This window comes from Micromesistius poutassou (assembly GCF_964030765.1).
Source record: "Micromesistius poutassou genome assembly, chromosome: 12".
In the NCBI taxonomy this organism is placed as follows: Eukaryota; Metazoa; Chordata; class Actinopteri; order Gadiformes; family Gadidae; genus Micromesistius; species Micromesistius poutassou.
In genome coordinates, this window is record NC_140282.1 from 17,381,460 (window position 1) to 17,402,649 (window position 21,190).

At 42.6% G+C, this 21,190-nt stretch overlaps 1 protein-coding gene across 2 annotated transcripts in view; it reads left to right on the top strand.

Annotated features, from left to right (window-relative positions):
- Positions 1 to 104: 104 nt before the first annotated feature.
- Positions 105 to 21,190, top strand: part of csnk1g1 (casein kinase 1, gamma 1) — a gene marked incomplete at its 3' end in the record, with an annotated part of 28,109 nt that continues 7,023 nt past the window's right edge. Inside the window, exons 1-13 of one of the 2 annotated variants that reach the window (XM_084476658.1) lie at positions 105 to 266; positions 4,611 to 4,755; positions 4,853 to 5,067; positions 5,471 to 5,511; positions 6,704 to 6,773; positions 12,968 to 13,119; positions 13,283 to 13,517; positions 13,670 to 13,755; positions 14,166 to 14,250; positions 14,422 to 14,570; positions 14,670 to 14,777; positions 16,408 to 16,524; positions 18,636 to 18,742. In XM_084476658.1, coding sequence (XP_084332784.1) covers positions 4,881 to 5,067; positions 5,471 to 5,511; positions 6,704 to 6,773; positions 12,968 to 13,119; positions 13,283 to 13,517; positions 13,670 to 13,755; positions 14,166 to 14,250; positions 14,422 to 14,570; positions 14,670 to 14,777; positions 16,408 to 16,524; positions 18,636 to 18,742 — 1,337 coding nt within the window. In that variant the 5' untranslated portion in view covers positions 105 to 266; positions 4,611 to 4,755; positions 4,853 to 4,880. Of the gene's footprint in view, positions 267 to 4,610; positions 4,756 to 4,852; positions 5,068 to 5,470; positions 5,512 to 6,703; positions 6,774 to 12,967; positions 13,120 to 13,282; positions 13,518 to 13,669; positions 13,756 to 14,165; positions 14,251 to 14,421; positions 14,571 to 14,669; positions 14,778 to 16,407; positions 16,525 to 18,635; positions 18,819 to 21,190 lie in introns of those variants that run through there. The other variant, XM_084476657.1, reaches the window with a different exon arrangement.

A 21,190-nucleotide genomic window follows, 5' to 3' on the forward strand; every position in this document is an offset into this window, starting at 1 on the left:
GCCTCGAAATGAACGGTGTCACCTGTGACCTGGAAATGTTTATCTCAAAGCGGGCGTGTCTTGTTTGTGTATCCGGTTTGTTCGAACCTTTCCCGAGCGAAGGCAGATTAACAAGAAAGAATGGAGAGCTCCGCCGCTCGCCGCCCGTCGTGAAAACCATAACAATCACTAACAGGGAGCGACACGGCACCGCGAACCGCGGCCCTATGCCCCCGGGAGAGCGAAGCGAGCGTTCCGTCTAGTCGCCCGGAGCCACCGCAGCGAAGGTGAGTACGTTGTTTGTGTCGGGCGATCCCCGTCGAGGCAGCGTCCGCGGCGAGCAGATATTACAATATTGTTGTAGCTAGCCGTGTAGCTAGGCTAATTTCCTCGTAGCGAATACAACTGGCTCACAGTCATGGTAGCTGCTAGCTAAGGCGTAGCGACAGGCACAGGACTCTTCGTCCCGGCTTTCTGCTGACTAACGCGTTGTGGGATCGTATCGCTGAGCCCTTTTCATGCTCGGCGGTGAATAAACGATTGCGAATCAAAACCTGTCATTTTTTTACTTTGTCGGTCTTAACGTGGTAGGGGGTGCATTGTTCATTTGGGAATGGTAGCTAATTGTGAGCTAACGTTCGTTCGCTGTGTGCAACTAATCGATGTGACCACCAATGGAGTTAGTGCTGGCTTTGTCCATGGCATGTCATAAATGTGTGCTAACGCTGCTGGTGGTTTGGGTTTATTTTGTGTACCACGCCACGGTGGGCATTAACGAAGCGGCGCACCGATTGCCACAGGGGTGTTTGTGGCACACACGGTGGGTCTGTTACGCTCACCGTTTGCCCATTTTACGGATTTTTGGTAATTCGACCGTTAACGTTTTTTTTTCTAGTTAAAATTGAAGCAAATTATTGAATTTGGCTGCTTTGTATAACTTTTCAAATGAATTAAACCAGTTCTATAATTGCGTAAAGCAAATTTATTTGGGTTTGCGTTTCGTTTAGTGAGTAAGAAACTCCCAACAACGATTAACTCTCAACAACTTTATATCCATTATTATCTCGTTAAATTAAATTAAATCCGTGAATATGTGCACAGTCCAACCAAAGTAACTTGCATAACCTAGCTAATAAATGATTTACTGATGAATGAGAGAACTAATGTTTAACTATGTGAATGTTGTCCATTGACTATGGCAATGTCATATTCGGGGTGTGGCTGTCAGTCATGTAAATATAGAATGTTAAGCTGCCTATATAGTTTATTAGTATAAGGATAAAGATTTTCTTGAACATTTGTGGTTAATTAAAATGTTATTTTTCCTCTACGTCCTCTCCTGTCTCACTGTAGTTAATTTGTGACTAGCTATAAAATATGTATTCTGTGGGTCAAGTCCCACCCCCTGTATGGCTAATGACTTAATCATAAACGCTAGCACAGTGAAGTTTGAAATGCACAGCAATGTGTCCAAGGAATGGTAATGGAGTATAGAAACTCAAATAGTTTGTAAGGGCTGTCGATTGGGACAGAAGCAGCTGCTCACTGGCACTGCCACAGGGGGAGTCTGTAGTGGGGCAGGCCCCCCTCATGGCTGATCTTTCCAGAGAAGGTTAATCACTCCACCAAAGAGAACCTTTTATGCTCAATCAGAAGTGGTCAATAGTGGAACTCATTTTATGATGGTGGTGATTTACAAATTTTGTCAAGATCATTTAACAAACCTACACTGTTGGTATCTCATTGAGACTTGAAATTAAGCTGTGGTCACCATACAGGGTTTTGCGTCTACAATATCCACTTGAGACATAACCTAGACAATCTGGGGATCAAGGGACTGTACCGTCATTGGGTAAACATCAGTAAGGAACAAATGCATTTACACTTTGACCTGATGGGTAGAAATACGGCCAGGTACACCCAAGATTAAATATCTTGGGTGTTGTGGTAGAGATTGAATATTTAATAACTCATCATTAGAGCTAGGGTGTTGAATATAAATAATCAATAATTCAGTCTAGGCCTAGGCGATATGGCTGAAAGACATCACAATATAACTTGATCAAATTGATCGATATCGATAACTATTGATGATTTTAATGACCCAAAAAGACTAGGAATTACCATGCTGGATTTAAACACTTCTCTTTAACACTTAATATGACCTTTGACTGTTCTTCATTGATTCATAAATACTCTCACTATGTCGATACAACAATGAAAAACACTCAAATATTGTAAATAAGTATGGAACCGATTTTGTGTAACAAACCCAGCTGCTAGATCCTGTGGTCCGGTCTCTTATCGATATATATATTGAACATGTTTTATATTGATATTGATCAAAAGTATCACAATACGATAATTTATTTTTTTATTGCCCAGGCCTAATTCAGTCATTCACTTTTGTCACTGGCAAATATTAATAATTTCTATATAGTTAATGCTTTAATTTTATTGATAAATCTTAAATGACAAATAACAATCATGATTTTCCAACCCTGAGCCTTTGGCTCAGATTTTACACCTGGTTTCTTTGATTGTTTTATACTTCAACATGTCAAACCATAGTGTACATGTCTTTTTATTGCAATTATACAACTTACAAATATGGAGGCAGTCTGCTTCGGAAGTGGGAAAATTGCAGACATGCTATGAGATTGTTGACAATACTCTTTTTGAGTGCATTTGGCCCCTTACATGTCAGAAATGTGTTAATTGTTGATTTGTCAGTTTCTGCCACATACTGTTTATTTCACTTAATTCAAACGCATCCACAAAGATGCTGATTGGCTCTGTTGTTAAATAACATGGATAAAGCCTTATCTTTGTTCTTGGAGGTAAACTGAGTGGCTTTCCATTGGGCTGTATAGTCCACCACCACCAGTGCACTATACGCTGAAAATCAAAGTTGCAGATTCAAACTAATCTAATTTGAGGTTGTGTTTGGGGCTCCAGTTAGGCAGGATTTGGCCCAGTGCAAATATTTTACCATGAATTACACCCTTAGTAATCAGATTCCTAGGTAGAATATTGCGCAGGAGCAGTTCTGATTAGTTCTTAGAACTTGCAGTGTTTTTATATTGGGCGAGTATATACAATAACATCTATGCAGTAACCTGAAGTGGTTATTAGTTAGTTATTGATCTGCAGCTCAGAAATGTTTGGCTAGTATCTTTCTAACTTCATAATGTTGCCAGAAAGGTTAAGGAAATGCCCCATTTTAGAACAAAAGGTACATCCTTAACACCACACGTGTCCTTAATATTAAAACTAACAGGCCGTATCAGCGGTGACTGGCTACACCAAGCACTAGACCTGGGGTAAGGCCGGTGCACAAATGATGATTGTTATTGTTATTGGTTCTACAAGGATGAGCAGCCACTCGGCATGGCCTGAGCCAAGTACCTGTTTTGTAGTCACGGTGTTTCTGTTCCTGGTTTTATGTAATGGTAGTGCTTCACAATTACATCCCTTTGATGCTCAGATCTTTGCAGGCACTACTGGACATGACTCACCCGGAAGAGCCAACACACAAATAGTTTCAGAAGAAGCCTTCTTAAGCTCAACCACGCTGCCTTCTCACCGTGGGCTTTTCCTTTTGTGTGTGTGTTTTTTTTTTTTCATCCAGAAGTTGAATGCTTGTTAGAATAAGTCATTTCTACACTCGGCATGTGGAGTCCTCTTTGATTGCTTTCAATGTAGATATAGATTGATTAAAACTACAATCCCATCAACATTGTGTTCTCGACAAAGCAGTTAGCTTCCACGCTGGAATGTGGGCTGACTCTCATGGCTCTATTCCCCAAGGCTTGTGTGGAGCTTGTTGGCAGAGGGCATCATCATCTTCCATGTGTTTGTTTAGATGGAGATGTGATAAAAAGTCAATACGATTACGGTCAGGATGAATCATGATCGTCAAGTAAAACTAACCAGGCCTGCCATTGAGAGGCACACTTCTGCCTGAAAGAGCCTCTGCTAATGAGCTACGGTGCTCGGCCTAGTTCAATGCTCAGACAGTGAACGATTACTAACTTTAGTCATGGGTCTTTCTGCCATAAAAACACACCTTAAAAAAATCTTCCTACCGGTATTGGCAGCAAGTCTGTGTTGAAACACTTTATCTTATAGAGACATGACTAATGTTTCCCACCGGATTGACTCCTCCCATTAGTGTTAAATGGAAGGACCTAGAATTTGTCGGAGCACGGTTGTGCGCTTCCAGTCCTCCCTCCCCTACAAAATATTTTGGTTTTGCTGAAGGCAATATATGCTGCCATATCTCAGTCCCATCAAGGTGCTGTAATGTTAATGTGACGTACAGCTATTTAAAATCACAATACATGAAACTCCTTTTGTCTTCCGTGAGATTTTACTCCTGAAATGGTAGTCAGAGGCTTTTTGGTTGGTGTATAGTTTTGTATTGTTGTTTGTAGGCTTGGATTTCCAGCCACATCTGATTAGAGATGTTAAGTGAATGACAGTAGCCTAAATTAACGCCAATCAGGCTTTGATTGTTAATATTTCCAGTCCAAGTCTCATTAACCCATGTTGGATCCTTTCCTAATCACCAGACACCTCATGAAAGCAAGTTACCAGCGACTGTGTTTGTGCTTTTGTCCTGGTTGCAGGTTTTCCACGGCATCCCTCCCAAGACCACCGCAATGCTGAGCCTGTCCACTGAGTGTTAGGCCTTGAGGGTGGAGCAGGGGATCGGGATAGCCAGCCCTTATCCAATGACAGTGGCTGCACCACCCTCGGGCTGCCAGTGACCAGGTGGGTTGGTGGTGGTGGTGGTGGTGGTGGTGGTGGTGGTCTCTGGCCCAGGCGGGGTGGCCCTTCGCTTCAGTACTTCCCCCCCCCCCCCCCCCAGGCAGCCGCCAGCCTGACCCGCTCGTACCATGGACCCGCAAAGAGACAAGTTCAGTGAGCGGCCAGCCCGGAGCACCAAGGTCTCCCAGGGGAGCCGCAGCGGGCACTCGTCGCGGCCCTCTGGCTCCTCCAGCTCGTCCGGGGTGCTCATGGTGGGACCCAACTTCCGTGTGGGCAAGAAGATCGGCTGTGGCAACTTTGGCGAGTTGAAGCTTGGTGAGCTTGGCCCGGGCCCTGGTGTTGTGGGTTGGTGAACGAGGCGAGGAGGTGTTCTGACTTGATGTGAGGGATTTGGAATGCTACAAAGGACATGGAAAATACTGGAATATACGAGCCATGAACAAAAATGAAACTGGGAGTAAATTCATATAGCCTTTTTTGTTAAGTCAGTTTTGGGCTCATTGCCAGCCTTATTGATCAAACTTGCTCTTCCTCAAAGTGTAAACACACATTCACATCCAATATGATAAAAAAACAAGTCATTGTATTGCTTTGTAATGTAGCTTATCAATTAAATTATTTTATATTAAATGTATATATTATGTATTTTAAGTATATATAAGGTATTTTTTCATTTATGTATAATGCTAATAGATTATTTGCCTTTGATTGGTTTCAGGTAAAAATCTCTACACCAATGAATATGTTGCTATTAAACTGGTAAGTACACATTTTATCAATTTGTGTTATTAGTATTTATATTGTGTTGATTGTTTTTATTTCCTATTGGCTATAGCTCTATCCATTGTTAATGAACATGGCATTTATGGGATGTTTGAGATTGTGATGTGATCCATAAACACCTCTAGGAGTGAACTCTTTGCTTTTCTCTATTGCATGGTGGTAATTGATTTTGACACTTTAAGGTGTCAATCCAGTAAGACACCTAGCTCAGAGAAATTCCTAAGAAATAGCTGTAGCGATTTGGAACTTTTGATATCACCGCTAGCATTAAAGAGCCAGCCAACCAACCCAATTTTTCAGCTGGAATTTGAACACTTGAGATTTAAAAGAATGTGTTTTTTGGGTTGAGAGTTTTTAGGAAGAAGGGGTGTGTTCTCCCCATGGTTACGACCAAATGTCGACTTGGTGATACATTTTTAGTACCCTCGTTGTGTATAAGCGATGTTGTATCTGAAACGTGGCACACACCATGGCGTTATCGAGGAAGCCTATCCCTCACTTGGCGAAGGCATTAAATATGTCATTTCACCATCCACACACTCGGAAGCGTTATACTATATATATATATATATATGTCCAGGAAGCCTTACATTCACACGCGGCTATTAAATAAATACCTGCTCACGCTGCGCTTCACCATCCACACACACCACACCACGGCGTTATACAATAAATGTCAGAAAATGCTAATCTTTCTCTCTGACGTCGAGGTCAATCGCTGCCCAGACAGAGCCCCACACGTCCATACACACATTGCCCTGCCCGTGCCTACCTCGGTCGCGACGTCTGAGTGCCTTCTCCGAGGAACTCAGACGTCACAGAAAGAATGCAAGAGTGGAACGTTCATGGTGTTTTTGGGAGAAAAAACATATTTTTCTAAATTGGGGATTTATTTCAGTAATGGTGACAAGATGCATAGATTACTATGACTGTTGTGTAAGACAAATTAAGTTTTGGGTTTACTTGCTCTGTAACCATGCTGTGCTAAGGGTTGCTAAACAGACGGTATTTAGGGAATTGAATGTGGAATTGCCATTAGTTTCAGTGTTCTGGTTACCCATTTGTCCTTAAAGGAAAAATGGGGGGGGGGAATGATTGTCAAATGTACATGGTTTTTGTTGCCTTTTATTTATTTCAGAATAAACCATGGTTGTTTTCTGCTTTATAGGAACCAGTGAAATCAAGGGCGCCACAGTTGCATCTGGAGTACCGCTTCTACAAAACTTTAGGAAGTACAGGTAACGTCGGCGAGTGCTCCGCCACTCTGTTTATACATCATTTCTTTATGGTTTATGTTTTTGAAGATGAGAGAAAAAGATTGCTATATTTCCACAACAAAGAATTAGTTGTTGAGTTGTGGGTTTATACTAGTCATTGACATAAACACTAAGCCCCTGCCTTGACTTACTGCTAGCTTATCATTTTTTTCATCTCTTCCTGACCTTTCACTGGGGTATACGGTATATTATGGTATTTGTATAAAAATAAAATAAAAAAACTTAAGCTGAGCTACTGGTGATAGAAGTAATTTTAGCATGTATGAAATGTTATAGCTACTATGCTGTGTCTAATGGGCAATTCAAACTTCAACAAGTCTTGCTCAGTTATATGGCCTGTTGAATAATACATAGATAGGACATAAGTGCCCTTCTTCCATAGATTCAGTCCAAATCTCAATGGGTAGGACCTACTTGTCCACTCGTTTGTTTTTATAGTCAATGTTAGTTTCTGCCAATGTCAAAGTAAACTTGTATTATATAGTCTATGTGCGTTAAACCCACACCAGAGCTCCACTGGCCAGACCATTGTTTAGGACAGGCTACTTTGTAACTTAAAAAATTACATACTTTCAAACATGAGATGTGATTGTTTTAATACACCACCACAGCAGCAGTATGCTGCTATAAATGTCACTTTCAGTTCTGATGTTGGGAAGTTCCGGGGCAGTCGGTCATTATTGGAAAAACTTGTAATTTGCGGGGGAACTCCACCTACCCGGGCCAGCCACTAATCGTTGGCGATCAAACCCATTTCAGTCTCAAAAACAATGTAAAGACTTTATTTTGGACAATTTTATATTGATATGTATTCTTACAAAATACACAACACAATAAAAAAAACAATTATTCCACAATTTGGAAGAAAATAAAAATAATACGATTTCAGAAGAAAGTTAAATAAAAAGAGGAGCGTTTGTATTTTTGACCGTATTTAATATCAGTATATATGTATGTATGTGTATATACTGATCACACTGGTATACCGTAATAACGCCCAAGCCTAACGCAACCGTATTTAATATCAGTATATATATATATACTGTATATATATATATTGATCACACTGGTATACCGTAATAACGCCCAAGCCTAACACACGCCCAAAAGGTGTGGGTGTGGTTTATGGGGGCGTGTTATGGGGTGGGCAGGAACACACATGGCCTTCCCTTGGTGTATAGGTCAAATACGTATGGTGGGTGATTACTAAAACTAATCACACAATCCTGTCATTTACGGAAGAGGTGTTGTGACTGGAACAACCAAATCAATAAAGCAGTAGCACTTTCAGTCCCATTTTCTTCTCCATTACAACTCTGATGTGATATGGTTTGTGAGCGACGGGGCCGTGTGTATGCACATTGTCCGTATTTCACCCTCCACCAAACAAACACACAACAAAGGAAGCGCTATCTAGTTGGAGTGTAAATAAGACCCGGTGCTTAATCCTGCTTTGTTTTGGAAGTCTCCCTCATGTCACCCAATCTAATTAAACCATCCCGAATGGCTTTGGCTGTTGCACAATCGCTTCGCCTTCAGTGCATGTGTGCTGTAATGGGGAACAAGGTACTTTTTTGGTTAACGAGGCTGCCTTTCACACCTAAACCTAATAAGTGCCTAGTTTAACTTTATATAAATCTGGTTAGCAAACAAAAACAAATTCAGAGGATTTTTAAAATGAATTTCAAAAAAAGATTACAATATGTCTGTTATCTGCGTGCCGCATGAACATATGCTATACTGACAAATGAGGAATTTTCCAATGTTTCCTGGGAATTTCGCTAAATCAAGGAACCTAATGCGGATGTTTCCCACTGTGCTTCCTGCTGAATCGAAATGGCCCGATGTGTGTATTTCCTATGATGTGTTGTCATGTCTCGGAAGCTTCCTCACAAATGAATTGACACCAGTCATACAACGCACAAAACCAGGGTTCCATAAAATAAAATGTGATGTAATTTATTATGCATTCAGCCCGCCACTCCTACATAAATGTTTGACAGTTATGTAACCGCCTGTCATCAAGCACAAGTCATGGCCCAACATTGCATCTAAGACCATGACTCAATGACTTTCTCCCACTACTTTTGAAATCATCCTTCACTGTTTGATCAACATTTACAGTAGATGAGATCATGAAACAGTGATCTCACTCACTCAGTCACACTCACACACAATCGTATGTGTATGCGAAAAACATATTTTTAAAATTCTGCCTGTGGCACCGCCTTTATTTATGGAACTTTAATACAGCTTAGATGTCACATTGATCGCTGATCTTTTTTGGCCTTAGTACTATTTTTTTTCTCATAGATTAAGAGGCAGTCCGGTATTTTACTTCTGATGGCCAGTCTGAGACAAGAGACTTGACAGGGCCAATAGTTCAGAATCTCATGAAGTATTTAGAGAGCAGAACCGCCCCTTTTAGCACTAACCTGCTGCCTCAGTCCTCTCCTCCAGATGGGATAATATGACCCCATTCCTGCATGGCCGACTAGGACACTATGCCCTGTCTGGCATTGTATACACCCGACTTAAATCACGATAGTCGAGTGGTCCACACAACACAGCAATTCAGTTGACATTATGGAGAGTGACTCGTAGGCCTTGTTGTTGTTGTTGTTGTTGTTGTTCTTCTTCACCTTTTTCATGCTCGAGAGGATTGTGGTCAAGTGTCTTACTGGGTCTGGCCTTCACATGACTGCAAGGCATTGTTGATCTTGGACCAAGACATTCTCACTGTCTCTGTCTCTCATTCTCTCTGTCTCTCTCTCTTTGTGTCTCTCTCTGGCTCTGGAGTGGTATTGTTTGTGGGGTGGATGGAAACTGGTGAGTCATGTAAAGGCAACCAGGCCTAACGGTGAAACTCTACACCAGCTCTCCAGCCAGCCAGCATGTAAAGCAGTCCACATATTCCCAGAGGATGGATGGCTTACCAGATTTCTACCTTGCACATGAATGGGGAAGGCCATGAGGGTTTTCCTTTCCTTGTCTTTATCACATTGGTAGTAAAGGAAGTTCCTGCTTCCCACTTGTGAAATCATCCGTTTATGACCCTTCATCTGTCAGGGGACTTGGATGCATTGTGCAGAACGAAATCCAAAAAAAATGCATTTGTTATCTACTTAAATATTGGTTCAACAAAAGTAAGCGAAATCTGAGGCCATGCCTCTTAACAGGAAACCAGTGGATTGCCTACCCCGGGTAGGAAATGAGTCCTTAGCCCAAGCAAACAAGTTCCTCGGGGTCGCAAGTGAGGGTATGATGGAGCATGAGATTGGCCGGAGATACGGCCACCTACTTGGTGGTCGGGTTTTTGTCTCTTTTTTTTTTTGTGTGTCATCAAGAAATCAAAGTGTAGAGTGGCAAGATGCTTTCTTCCTCTACTGCTCTCACTCGAATGTCACGTGCGCGTAGAGTTGTGTGTGTGTTTCCGATTCCGACCCTCTGATTGGTTCAATTGTGTAACATTAAAACAAACTTTCATTTATTTTTTTTCGCAGCCATTGCAACTTGAAAATTGTGTTCTATTACATTGAAATGTCGGTTTGAACTTGATTAATTGTTCAGCCCTAATGTAGTATATCTGTGACATCACTCATGCACGTATCTTTGTGGAAGTTAATTCTGAAGCCTAGAGATTGTTTTACAATCTCTGGTCACTCAAATTCAAACGGGATCAATTGTTCATGAATTACAAGTTTGTTATTTGTTGCCCATCAGAGATTTTCCAGGATTGACTGGGTGTGGCAGTAATATGGTATGAGCTGTTGACTGCCATCTACCAGCTCTAACGCTGGGCAAGCAAGTGGCATAGTGGTTTTATTCTGTGTTCTATATTGTCCCTGACAGCATTTTAAAGTAACAATTAATCATTGTTACATGCATGTAACACTGCCCCCTATTTACGTCATCTGTAAAGCAGTTCTGTCGGAACAACCAGGAAAGAGACATTAAACATTTTGATAACTTGATTCCAACACGGTTTGTCACAGGGGTTGCTGATACCACAAATTATGAGTCTGCTTCCTCTCTGTACCAGGGCCGGTTAGAAGACTTATCTTCACAATTTATCCTTCTACCCATGCCCTGGTACATACATGACATAACTGATCTGATATGTTTATCCTAAGATAATGCCTCTTTGAAAAGCTAGCCATTAATTTGTGCAGGACAAGTAGGCCAAAGTTAGTGATTTGTCATGCTAGTGTTAAGCGCCGTTGGTCAATTAGGTGTGAGGTCACTCCTAATTGTCGATATCCTGCCTCATTAACGTCCAATTACAGATAATGGCATTTTCTTTTTTTTTATGCGTGTATCTCCAGATTTACCGATATTATTTCGAGCAGTTTGGCAATGAGGTATGTTGTTTACATGCAGTTTGCAAACTATGGGGTTTGGGTGACCAGGAACTTTTAATGCTGGCTGCCATCACAGCTTGGAGCCTAGTGGGCAGTAGGAGAATGAACCATGAGTAACCCATCACTATGTGCAGACACTCCAAAGTTGCTTGGCTTGGCTTGCTGTAGACCTGAAAACCGACCCTAATTAGAGGGAGGTCCGCCAATCTATTCACGTACACATTGGAATACTATAACTACTCTGAGTGTAGGGTGGATACTAGCATATGCATGCGCACACACACACACACAAGATTTAAATGATGCCATTAAACAAATAAGTTAGGCTATAGCCACTTAGGCTATAATTGACTATGTACTATATCATTTTTTTTGTTGTGTAACCTTTAAATATACCATTTGACCACCAATGACCCCGCAATATAGTTTGTTGTGTGGATTTGTAAAGTTTGCAGTGTCCTGATTTAAATCCAGCCAGCCAATGCTAATCCACTAATTTACAGCATTCCAAATCCGACACCTTCTAGCCCTCCTACAGGCACACATCGCACACGCTGGTGTCATGCAATTAGCTGACTACAGAATAGCACAATGGGGCAGAGTGATGGGCAGCGCCGTGAACAATCCCTCCCCGTCACCAACTACCACTCAGTGAATAGGTCTTCGATGTGACTACTGCTGCTGTTGAGTCAGGTTTACTGGAAGTCTGTTGTCTTTGTCACCACTGAACAGTGTTTGGAATAACTTTTAAAAGAACGGCGTTAGGTAGCTGCATTATTTTTTCAGTAACGGGGTAATCTAACTAATTACTGTTTCCGTCGTTACAACGCCGTTATCGTTACTGAATGTTAAATGCGGTGCGTTACTATGAATTGATTGAATAAACTGCGTAATCCGAACGCACCCCTGGCTCCATACATAAACTGCTAGTGAGGAGACCGGGTGAGTTAACAACGAGATAAGCGATTATGTCTCCTCCAAGTAAAATTATATTCTACCAAAATCGGGAAATCAATCAACCACGGCTGCAGTGGGGCTCTGCTCCCAGGCAGTTCACACTAGCATAGCAAAAGCTTGACTCAAATATAACATTTATTATTGTATATGAAACTTAAAATGTGTTATTATATGAATCAGTTTTGTGAATGTGCATAATGAATGTTAACATTAAGTAAAAATATTAAACAAATCATGTGGCTGGAACCCCATCCCTCTGTTGGGTATATTTTCTCAATGTAGAATTCACATTGATGATATTCTAGGTTTTGAACGAATGACTAAACGTTTGGTTCAGCAGTTCATTGGAGTCAGGGTGTGTAGGAAAATGGATGATGGGATTAAGAGAAAGAAGGTGGGTTGCATAAACACAAGATGCATGCAGCTCCATGGGTTTCTAGTGATGATACTAGTTGTGACCGGGTACTCTTGTAGACATGGCAGCGCTTGGAACATAACAGCTTTTTTTTTTTTACAAAAATGTTTATGCTGCCAACATGGTAATTTCAACCTTAAACACTAGCTTGTGTTGTGCTTTTGCTATTAAGTCAGTATTAATTCAAGGATCTCTTGATTACTGTTCAAGTAGACTCTATCCCAAACAATAAACAAGCTCATCTTCCTTGGCTCAGTGTCAAAAGTAATCTCTCCTTCTTCAATCTGCTGCTCACCTCCTCACAACCGGTGCTGACCGAACTGTATATAGTACATGCTCCTGTGGATCCCTAGCTACACCTGAATGTGTTATTGTTGGTGAGGCTTCCCGCGTGTCTCACGACTCTCTTCGTCCCGCTGTAGCCGAGGGCCTGCCCCAGGTCTTCTACTTTGGCCCCTGTGGGAAATACAACGCCATGGTCCTGGAGCTGCTGGGCCCCAGCCTGGAGGACCTCTTTGACCTCTGCGACAGGACCTTCTCCCTGAAGACGGTCTTAATGATAGCCATACAGCTGGTGAGTTCCCCACCCCACACGGCCTCACGCCTCACGCTCCGCAAAAGAGATTTGTTGTTCCGTTTTTTTACAATATCAATTAAGCGTTGTTCTAGATGATCCGTCCCCTTGATCTCACTGGAGGAAGAACGATGTGATATGTTCTGTTCTCTTGTTTCACCAGCTCTCTCGGATGGAGTACGTGCACTCTAAAAACCTAATCTATAGAGACGTCAAACCAGAAAACTTTCTCATCGGGCGGCAAGGGAACAAAAAAGACCACATAATCCACATCATTGACTTTGGTCTGGCCAAAGAATACATCGACCCTGAAACTAAAAAACACATTCCATACCGGGAGCACAAGAGCTTGACCGGTACCGCAAGATACATGTCCATCAACACACATTTGGGAAAAGGTAGGCTTTGGTTTTTGGTTCGTTCTTCTTTCGTTTTTATCCAACTCAAATTTGATTGAAATCATCTAATTTCTATGATTTGATTTTGATCTTTAATCAAAGAAGCATGTTTTAATTTGTGCTGATCTTTCATTTGACTCCTCTGTCACTAGAGCAAAGCCGACGAGATGACCTGGAGGCCTTAGGGCACATGTTCATGTATTTCCTCCGTGGCAGTTTACCATGGCAAGGGCTGAAGGTATGCTCTCACAACACCTCGACCGTGAGCACATATAGATGAGAACCTAACTACTGTAAGTAACCCTCAGTGTGGTGCTAAGCTCACATTTTAGAATATTTGTCTGTTGCGCAGGTATTTGACTCAATTGAAATTTTGAAGGCTTTGTTGTTTTTAATGAAAAAGCCACCGAAAGCCACTGGCGTCTGTGCTGCAGTCCTATGGGATATTTTGTTTTTGCCATTTGCGTTTTTTAAAAGAAAATTGTAGAAATTAAAGGAAAATTATCAGTTGATTAAAAAACGCGATATTCAGTCCGAAGATCGAATGATTAGAATTAGGTATTCGGGCCAGCCCTACTCAGATTACATGTCACAATCAAAATCATGCATTTCATGAAATAATGGTATCTTTCGTATCTTTTCGTTCAGGCGGATACTTTGAAAGAACGATACCAGAAGATCGGAGACACTAAGAGGAACACTCCGATCGAAGTCCTGTGTGAGAACTTCCCAGGTAAGAGGGTTGTGTTGAGATGCATGCTGGGACACGGCCCGCTTGATGCGGTGGCGTCCACGTCACAAGATCAATGTTGTTGTTTTTTTTCAAATATTTTGCCTGTATGTTCCTTTTTGTTTATGAACCAAAGAAAATACTTTTCTCAAATTCGAATCTTTTGGGTTTCAGAGGAGATGGCCACGTACCTGCGCTACGTGAGGCGGCTGGACTTCTTTGAGAAGCCGGACTACGAATACCTGAGGACACTTTTTACCGAGCTGTTCGAGCGGAAAGGATACACCTTCGATTACACCTATGACTGGGTTGGCAGGCAAATAGTAAGTTTCTCCCCCCCCCCGAGGGAGACTGAGGTGGTGTCTTGTCTCACTGCTGTCCTCTTTAACAGTGATTGATCTGTGTGTCTGTCTGCCGTGAAGCCCACTCCCGTAGGTTCTGTGCACATAGACTCCGGAGCGTCTGCCATCACGAGAGAGAGCCACGCCCACAGGGACCGGCCCTCACAGCATCAACCTCTGAGGAACCAGGTACTGTACTCCCGTTGGTTCCAACTGTCCGATCGCGTGTGGTGCTTTTACACCGGCGGGTTACGCTTCAGACCCAGCACGCCTCAGCCCAGTAGTGAGGGTGCGGTACGGCCCAGCTCAGTTACGGCTCACGTTTCCACCGCCGACAGTACCCTTATGGTAGGGCGGGGGTTTAAGCCGGATGGCGATAGCCACGGCAGCTACGTAAGCATCGTGACCTCATAGCAGCCCGACACAGTGTAGCCTGCTAATAAATCCCAGGAAAAAGAAGAACGCGACACAATGAACAGAGAGCAACAATGTAGGACTTCAGAGAAGGACGGCAAACTTTTGTGCAACATTTTCTTAAGCTCAATAAACTTTGCCGTTGTCCAGAAATACCTCGCCGGTAATGTGTTGGTTTGTTATTATCCTCCTGTTGCACGGCAGTGAAGATTCTGTCGACCAATCAACGGATGGCGCGTGTAGCTCGAACTTGCTGGCACCCTTTCAGGCGTCTCAGTACCCCAACGGAGGAGTACTGCGAGACGAGTACAGCTCGAGTACGGCTCAGTCCGGATCACGCCCACTTTTGGCGGTGGAAGCGCGACCCCGTGCCGCACCTTTGCAGACTGAACCGACCCGCACCCTCCGGTGGAAATGCGCCATTAGCAAATGTGTCGAATGTGTCCCCATTGATTGTGGTATTTTTGTGATCGCGCATATTTGTGTATATTTGGCAATAAAATGCATAACAATATCGGATAAAACAAACGGTAAAATAGTAGGGGTGAAATTATACATGCCATATATAAACAAATGAAACGTATACATACAAAATTCACTGCCACAGGATAGAAAGAGAGAAAAGTTTTGGACATTTCAGATACAATGAATTAGATTTAACTCTTGACAGAAATACATTCTTTCTGGCCTGCTGGGAGTTGCACCAAAAACACCAATACGGTCTTTCAAGCTGTGGTTAAAAATCTAAAATCAATGAAATTATAATTTCAAATGGCTCAATTCAACAGTTTTATCTGACACAGAAGCGGCATTATCTTGACAAGGAGAGTCTGAATGCAGTAGTCAAGTGCAATAACTGACTGTATTATCATTGGAAATTACAAACTTTAATACAAAAACAAATGAAGTAAAGCACAGATGCAGACTCTGTCAAGTTATACATGGCTATGGACAGCAGTTTGTTCATACACGTAGCAATGGATTTAAAGAAACACTTGGCCTATAGTATAAAAACGGATGTCGGGGGAGCAAACTGGTAATGTTGTATATAGTATCGAAAAGCTTCGAAATGTTTTTTCATTCACTGCCATTGCCTCCTGCTGGTCAATAGCAGCAGCACTGTGGTAAAAAAATATATAAACCAGGTGGACATATCAAAGTGAATTAGGACCATTCCTCTCTATTGGTCCAGCTCCCTGGCTTGAGCCTTGCTTTTACTTTTTAGTGGTTCCTTTTTTGGGTTTACTTTTTTTTACTTTTTTATAATTTTTTTCATATCATGTGCTGCTTCTGCATGACCACCGGCCGTTGCACGCCCACCCACTCATCTCACATGGAAACCTGCTACCGTCACCATCCCCCCCCCTGCCCCCCCGCTGCGCCGTGGCCACTTCCACCCTCTCAGACGGCCGCCTCGGACCGGCGAGGAGCATGGGAGGTGCAGCCCAGTCGCCAGGCAAACTCCACCTCCTCCTACCTGACTTCTCACCTGGCCGCGGACCGGCACGGGGGCTCAGTGCAGGTACACTACCATCACTCACCCCGGTGGCGCCTGCAGGAAGCTCTCCTCCAGGCCCTTCTGTCCGGCCACTCCCCTAAATCCAGGCACCACCGTCTCGTAGGTCCTTTTGTCCTTGATCGGGTTCTTTCACCCGCCCTTGCGGCCGTTCGGTACCCCAGCAAATAAAAATCAAAGCAACAGGGATGGCTGAAAGGTGAAGGTGTTTTATACATCTAATCACGGTAGCATTCAGTAGACCAGCACTATTACAGGGAGTCAGTCTTTAACTTGGTCACTAGACGGAAAAGCTCATGAGCCCCCCAAGACTGGGGCTCTGGCTCTGAGGGGGTAGTGAGGGTCAGTAGCAGGAATCCTGAAACTATATTATGCCACGTGTTAACTAGTTAACAATTGACTGTGCCCAACAACAGGATATTAATGTATTTTCACTGAAGCCAACTCAATTATGAGTTCCTCAAGAAGTCTATTCAACCCAGGCTAAATCAACCCAGGGATTACCTCTCCGAGCCAATTTTGTCTTGAGAAAGGGGCAAGTAAATCTAATTTTGAGTGACTTGAGTGAAATTGGACTAAGTATGTTTGTAAGGTGACGATAGGAATTTTAAGATGAAGTTGGAGTATATGGTCCAGCTATTTTGATATTTTCTATGGAAGGCAAATCTGCATCCATATATCTTCCTTTCCAGAGACTTTCCTGCAGGCACGTCCACCCACAACACTCACAGGGCACAGTAGCACTCCACGGCGTTGAGCACCCGCCTACCTCAAACCACATTTAGTATTTAGCTTCACATTATTTACATGCAGCCACACTGTTGTGGCATCCTGTCGCAGGGGCCATTTCTCATTGCCTTTTTTATTTTTATTTTTTTATTTATTTATTGTATCAAAGTGCCTTACACACACATGAAAAGACATAAGAATACAATTGAGGATTTAACCACAAAGTCCCGGACTTATTTCCATTGGGGCTTTGGGGATTTGAAAGTCTAGTTGCTGGATGGGCAAGATGCATTTGTTTATTTATTCAATGCATGTTTTTCAAGTATTTGGGAGATGGAGAATCAACATGCATGACGATTCTACTCTGGTTAGCGGGCTTGTTGCGTGCTATAACTTCATTACAAGATTGGTCATTTCATTTTAAATTCTTGTTTAGGGGAGGAGGGGATTTTAATTTAAACTATTTTTAATGTAAATGAGAAATTATACTTAAGATGTTTTGGATTTCATTTTCCCATCTTTGATTTGCATCTGTTTGACTTGAATGGTAATGACAGCCAGTGAAATGCAAACAAATGCAACTTTGGTGTTCCAAAACAAAGTTTTGGAAATGACTTCCAAAAGTGTACTGACTCTGTGAATTGGGTGCATGTCTACATTATAGGTAATGTGTAAATCTTAAAGGTCCCATGGCATGAACATTTCACTTAATGTGGTTTTCTAACATTAAGTTGAGCCTAGCCTCCCTATAGTCCCCCAGTAGCTAAAAATTGCGTTAGGTATAATCCGAGAAGTAGGTATCTTGCTCCGCCTTTGGGAAAAAAGTATTCCCCTTTCTCTGCTTGGCCTGCCCAGAGAATTTGGCCCGACAATGAGACAATGAGCTAGGACCGCGCGTGTGTGTGTGTACACTAGCGCATGGTACCGTGGCCGCAAGCTGCTCAGGGCCACACCCCCACCCTCCATCTTGACCCGCCTAAAAACGGCACGTTTGTGGAGAGCTCATTGTGGGACTGGCTCGTAGTGGCTGTAACTCTGCACCAAGGCTGAAACGTCTTCAAGTACTGTATTAGGGGCCCACTAACACCTATATTAAAGCATCCATAAAATGACATGCCATGGGACCTTTAAAGTGGCAATCTCAATTTCGTTTTTGGTTCTCTTTGGTGACACCTATGGTGTAAATGCAGGTGTGTTTTTGTGATGTGCACACCGCTTGTGATTTTCCACGGAAGGTTGCCACCGACACCCAGTTTGTAACATTCATCAAAGGGAAATGCAAAGGCTTTCATGAGTGGGCCTTCAGCTCAACCATCATTGTGTTTCCTCACTGGGCGAAAGTGACGTGTTGTTTACTTCATTTGTAGCATTGGCTCTCTATACCACAGGTGGTCAGCTCGACCAATGGGGAGCTGAATCCAGATGACCCTATGACGGTCCATTCCAATGCACCAATCACGGCTCAGGCAGAGGTGGAGGTGGTGGATGAGGCAAAGTATGTATCATTTGCTTCCCTTTCTTTTATACTGACCGTGCTTTGCCTGCATTTTGCTATGGAGTTGTGGCTGTAATCTTTACCAGCTTTCATTCAGCAATCATTTTAATGTGCTATTTTTAGGGTTTTCTTAGTTATTGTGGTAATTTGGAGGAATTTAACTTGCATCCAATAATGTTGAGGCTTAAGTGTATAGTTAAGGCTTAGAATAGAACAGGTAAAGTCGTACGTTTTTTTTTCTCCTTAATATTTTTTTTTAAATACTAAGTTGACATTATTGATGAGGATCTCACGGAGTGAGGCTGCTGCTTCGCTGTACATTTTCTCCAGCCGTCATAGTTAGGCCACATGGCATCGTGTAATCTGGCTCGAGAAATGCGATCACATCGAGGAACCCCTTCCTCTCGACTACGCTTATGGGAAGCATATCTCCTAAAAAAAAAAAAACCTGAGTCGAATCAATCGTTGAGTCGACACATCCCTGTTAACGTCCCTAGTGATGACGTGATGCCTGTCTGTAAGTATAACAAATGTCATCCCAAAAAGCCTTTTTGCATCCTGACGTCATCTGAAATCCATTTCATATTTGGCATCTAAAACAAGCTCTTCACTCCATTTTCATTTGGTTCAGTAGCTGTTTTCTTTATTGCTGTTAATTATTTTCTCTGGCACAATCATCCAAATCAATTATATCGGGTGCATCAGAGGTTCCATAAATAATTTTTTCAAAAGGGTATTAGTTATTTTTTCTCTCTATTTATATCTAGATTAAATCATGAGTGCAAGCTTCTCATTTCCTACTGGACCTCGTGGAGTCGTTTCCCCCCCTCTGGTTCAGACACCACTGCCTCAAACGGTTACAGTTATTCTCCCCGGCTTCATCCCCTTTCCCAGAGTGCCGTTCCCTTTAGTCTTTGTCCGGGTCTTCCCTGAAGGACGGCCTCTCCCCTGCAGTGCTCCTCATTCACACGGCTGTTTGATGTGATGATTGGCGTTTTAAATGGCCGGCCACTTTGATACCTCGTCCAGCCCACTGAGGGTTAATGCTCCAGGTCCACGGCACAAAATGCTAAATCAGAACCCTTAAGTATTGTGTTCCACACAATGCCAGGTTTCCTTGATGATGAGGCAAGATATAATGCATTTTGTTTAAGATTCCCCCCCCCCCCAAACCCTTCCACCAATTCACCCACCCAGCTCCAAGAGCCACTGTGGAACGGTTGAAGAAATTATTTGTTTCTTAACTTTTTTTGGGCAGTATCTCAGCATTTTGAAACTACCTCTCCTATAGTCTTCCTAAATGGGAGACTATAGTTCTTCAGTTCATCACCTTGTTGTTGTTTTTTAAGTTGAGCTGGTAAGTTAAACTCTACCGAACAGGCTGGTCCTTTTCCGTGGTGTTGTATTGGGACTCTTTTCCGTGGTACTTTCAAATGTCAGTGGTGCAAACTTGCCGCCTTTTGGCGAAATTCACAATTTTTAATTCAAATAGGGCATCCTCGTGAATTGTGCAGTTCACGTCTCATCCACGTTACTAGCAAATTAGAGTAGGGCAGGTCATGATTTTGCCCTCTTGTCTGCTAAGCTCTGCTGCTGCTTATGGAGTTCGGTATGAGTAGGTGCGGCACGGTTCGTGTTTCCACCGCCAAAAGTGGTGATTGGTCGACAGAATCGTCACTTCCATGCAACAGGGGGATAATAACAAACTAACACCGTACCCGCGAGGAATTTCAATAAACGGCGAAAGCAAACACTGTAAGCAGCCTGTTTTATACAAGTAATTATTTGGGTGATAAGGTAAGCGTGTCAACTTTAAGAGCCAGTGAATCTACGGTTTTATCTGGAATTTGAACACATTTCAAAATGCGTTTTTCGATTGAGAGTTAGAGGAAAAGAGGGGTGCACGTTATCGCCATGGTTACAACCCACGAAAACGTTTTTTTTTTTTTTTTTTGTACCGTCGTTGTGTGTGAGCATTATAAGCCTAATCCTCACTTGGACGCTGGTATTAAATCGCTGCTCAGACGGAGCTTCACCAGCCACACACACCGTAGCGAGGGGGTGGGTTAAATAATCGGATTTGTCGATATCGCGATTCTCTCTAGAATGATTCAGTCTTGAGGCAGATAATTTAATAATCTGATTTTTTTTTAATTATTATTTAATTTGTTCGCCTGCTGCAACATTCTGTTCGCCGGCTGCAGAGCGCTACAGAAAACTCTCCTTTCTGCCTGCCGGTGTTGTGCCGAAAATGGAATTCCCATCTGAAATCGCACCCCGCCTCCACGTGAACGCGCTTGCGCTTATTTCGTCCATGTGCATTCTAGGGTCACATCATGTACATACATACATGTATGACTTGTAAACTATTACGTATTTTAGTGCCCTCGTAGATATTATCGTGAATCATGTGACATCTTGTGGGTTGTGGGTCGCCTATAAAATGTA